The 2,032-nt window shown below is 28.8% G+C and overlaps 1 protein-coding gene across 1 annotated transcript in view; it reads left to right on the top strand.

Annotated features, from left to right (window-relative positions):
* Window positions 172-2,032, top strand: part of LOC107626326 (L-ascorbate oxidase homolog) — a 5,213-nt gene continuing 3,352 nt past the window's right edge. Inside the window, exons 1-4 of the mRNA XM_016329191.2 lie at window positions 172-243; window positions 694-843; window positions 971-1,080; window positions 1,629-1,899. Of these exons, the coding sequence (XP_016184677.1) occupies window positions 712-843; window positions 971-1,080; window positions 1,629-1,899 (513 nt within the window). The 5' untranslated portion in view covers window positions 172-243; window positions 694-711. The remainder of the gene's footprint in view (window positions 244-693; window positions 844-970; window positions 1,081-1,628; window positions 1,900-2,032) is intronic.

Genomic DNA, 2,032 nt, shown 5'->3' with positions numbered 1-2,032 from the left:
AGTTATTAGCAACTTGTGCATTAATTTGAAAATATAATAATGCACCATGCATGTTACTACAACACGCAGTATTATGTGTACACACATTGTACCCCGGCCACCCTGGCATTCATCTTCCACATAACATCTTCTATTGTGTCTTATTATATATATATATATGAGTCTATCCATACTTCATCCTCAATTCAACACCTTAGTTCTCCATCTCAATTTGTTTCTCTCCAAGGCGAAGCTAGAGTTTTGGTAAGTTCATTTTTAGCTTGAGAAATTCATAGTTGTTCGTAATTCGAACAATATCATTGAGCTATAAAATTCACTTTCTATCCTTTCAACTTTAAACTCCTAATCACACTAAGGCAATATCTTTTTCCTACGCAATTTCTTGGGATGCAAGCATTACATTATACGTTAGGGTTTAGTATAGAAAACTCCCAGTGAAATTACTTAAGAAGAAACAATTTTTTTTTAATTAAAATTTTGAAATTAAGTAAATAAAATAAATAAAAAAATAATTCGAAAATAAAAAATAATTTTTGAAATTTCGAAAAATTTTAAAAAACAATATAGAAAAAGAAATTTTGAAATTCAAAAAAAAGAGAAAACACCAAACTTTTAAAATTTAAATTTAAAATCACTAGTTATTTGTAGAGCACTTTTTATTTAAAAAGATTGTTGCATATTTAATTTATGCAGTGTTTCATCATACAAGAGATGAAGATCTCTTTGGCTCTAGCTTTTCTTGGAATTTTGGGTGCTCTCTCTGTTGTAGCAGAAGATCGCTATCAATTTTTCACATGGGAAGTTACTTATGGAACAATTTACCCTCTTGGGGTTCCTCAACAGGTTAGACAATGCATAGTCCTTTTTTATGTATATGTATTTTAGTTTGAAATATATATGTATGCCTTTCTTTAATTTCATGCTAAATTAAAGTGATTAATGTTTTAATTCACATCTTATATATTATTAGGGCATTCTTATCAATGGCCAATTTCCAGGCCCTACAATTGATGGCATCACTAATGACAACATCGTTGTTAATGTCATTAACAAGCTTGACGAGAAATTCCTCATCACATGGTTAGTGATTTTTTTTTTTTCGCAATTTAATTTTCTCGAACATTTTACTTTAACTTTTTGTAGTCTTTGTCCTCCCAAAATATTTTCTTATAAGTATTTTACGATATCCTTCAGCCTTAAAAATTTTGATTTGTTTTTGTAATTATAACTATTTACTAATTTTCGTTAGTCTTCATAAATATTGTCATGCAACACCAAAATCCAAATGATATGTAGTAAATATTTTTCAACACACACACATATAAAATCAGCTATCAAATTAATTACTATGTATTTTTATCTATAAATTCATGAGATGTTTAACTCATTTTTAATATATATTTATATTTTAATATATATTTTATACAAATAACTGATTTAATAACTGATTTTTTATGTATAGTTAATATGGTTGAATATTTTTAGACGAAACAAAAACCATAAAACCCTTATTTATAGAGATTGAAAACATACATGATACATTTTTTTCTTCCTGATAAACTATGAATTTGGTGGAAATAATTAAGCATAATAATTAAATCATGTGAATGTGGTGGAAAAAAAAACAGGAATGGTATAAAGCAGAGAAGGACATCATGGGAAGATGGAGTATTGGGAACAAACTGCCCAATCCCTCCTAAGAGCAATTGGACATACAAGTTCCAACTGAAAGATCAAATTGGAACATACACATACTTCCCATCAACCAAGCTCCATAAAGCTGCTGGAGGTTTTGGGGCACTTAACATTGCCCAAAGATCTGTTATTTCCATTCCCTACCCTGCTCCTGATGCTGAATTCACCCTTCTTGTTGGTGATTGGTACAAGACCAACCACAAGGTTAGTTATCAAATCACTCCCTTATAGTTTTCAATATTATTCACTACTATTATATACAGTAAGTGTGTAATATGAATATGAATATATGAAATTATGAATGCTAAGTTAAATAAAGTAACTTTAGTATATTATT

Source organism: Arachis ipaensis, chromosome B01 (assembly GCF_000816755.2).
Source record: "Arachis ipaensis cultivar K30076 chromosome B01, Araip1.1, whole genome shotgun sequence".
NCBI lineage: Eukaryota > Viridiplantae > Streptophyta > Magnoliopsida > Fabales > Fabaceae > Arachis > Arachis ipaensis.
Note: the sequence above shows the minus strand (reverse complement) of the source record. Positions and strands in the feature narration are given on the sequence as shown.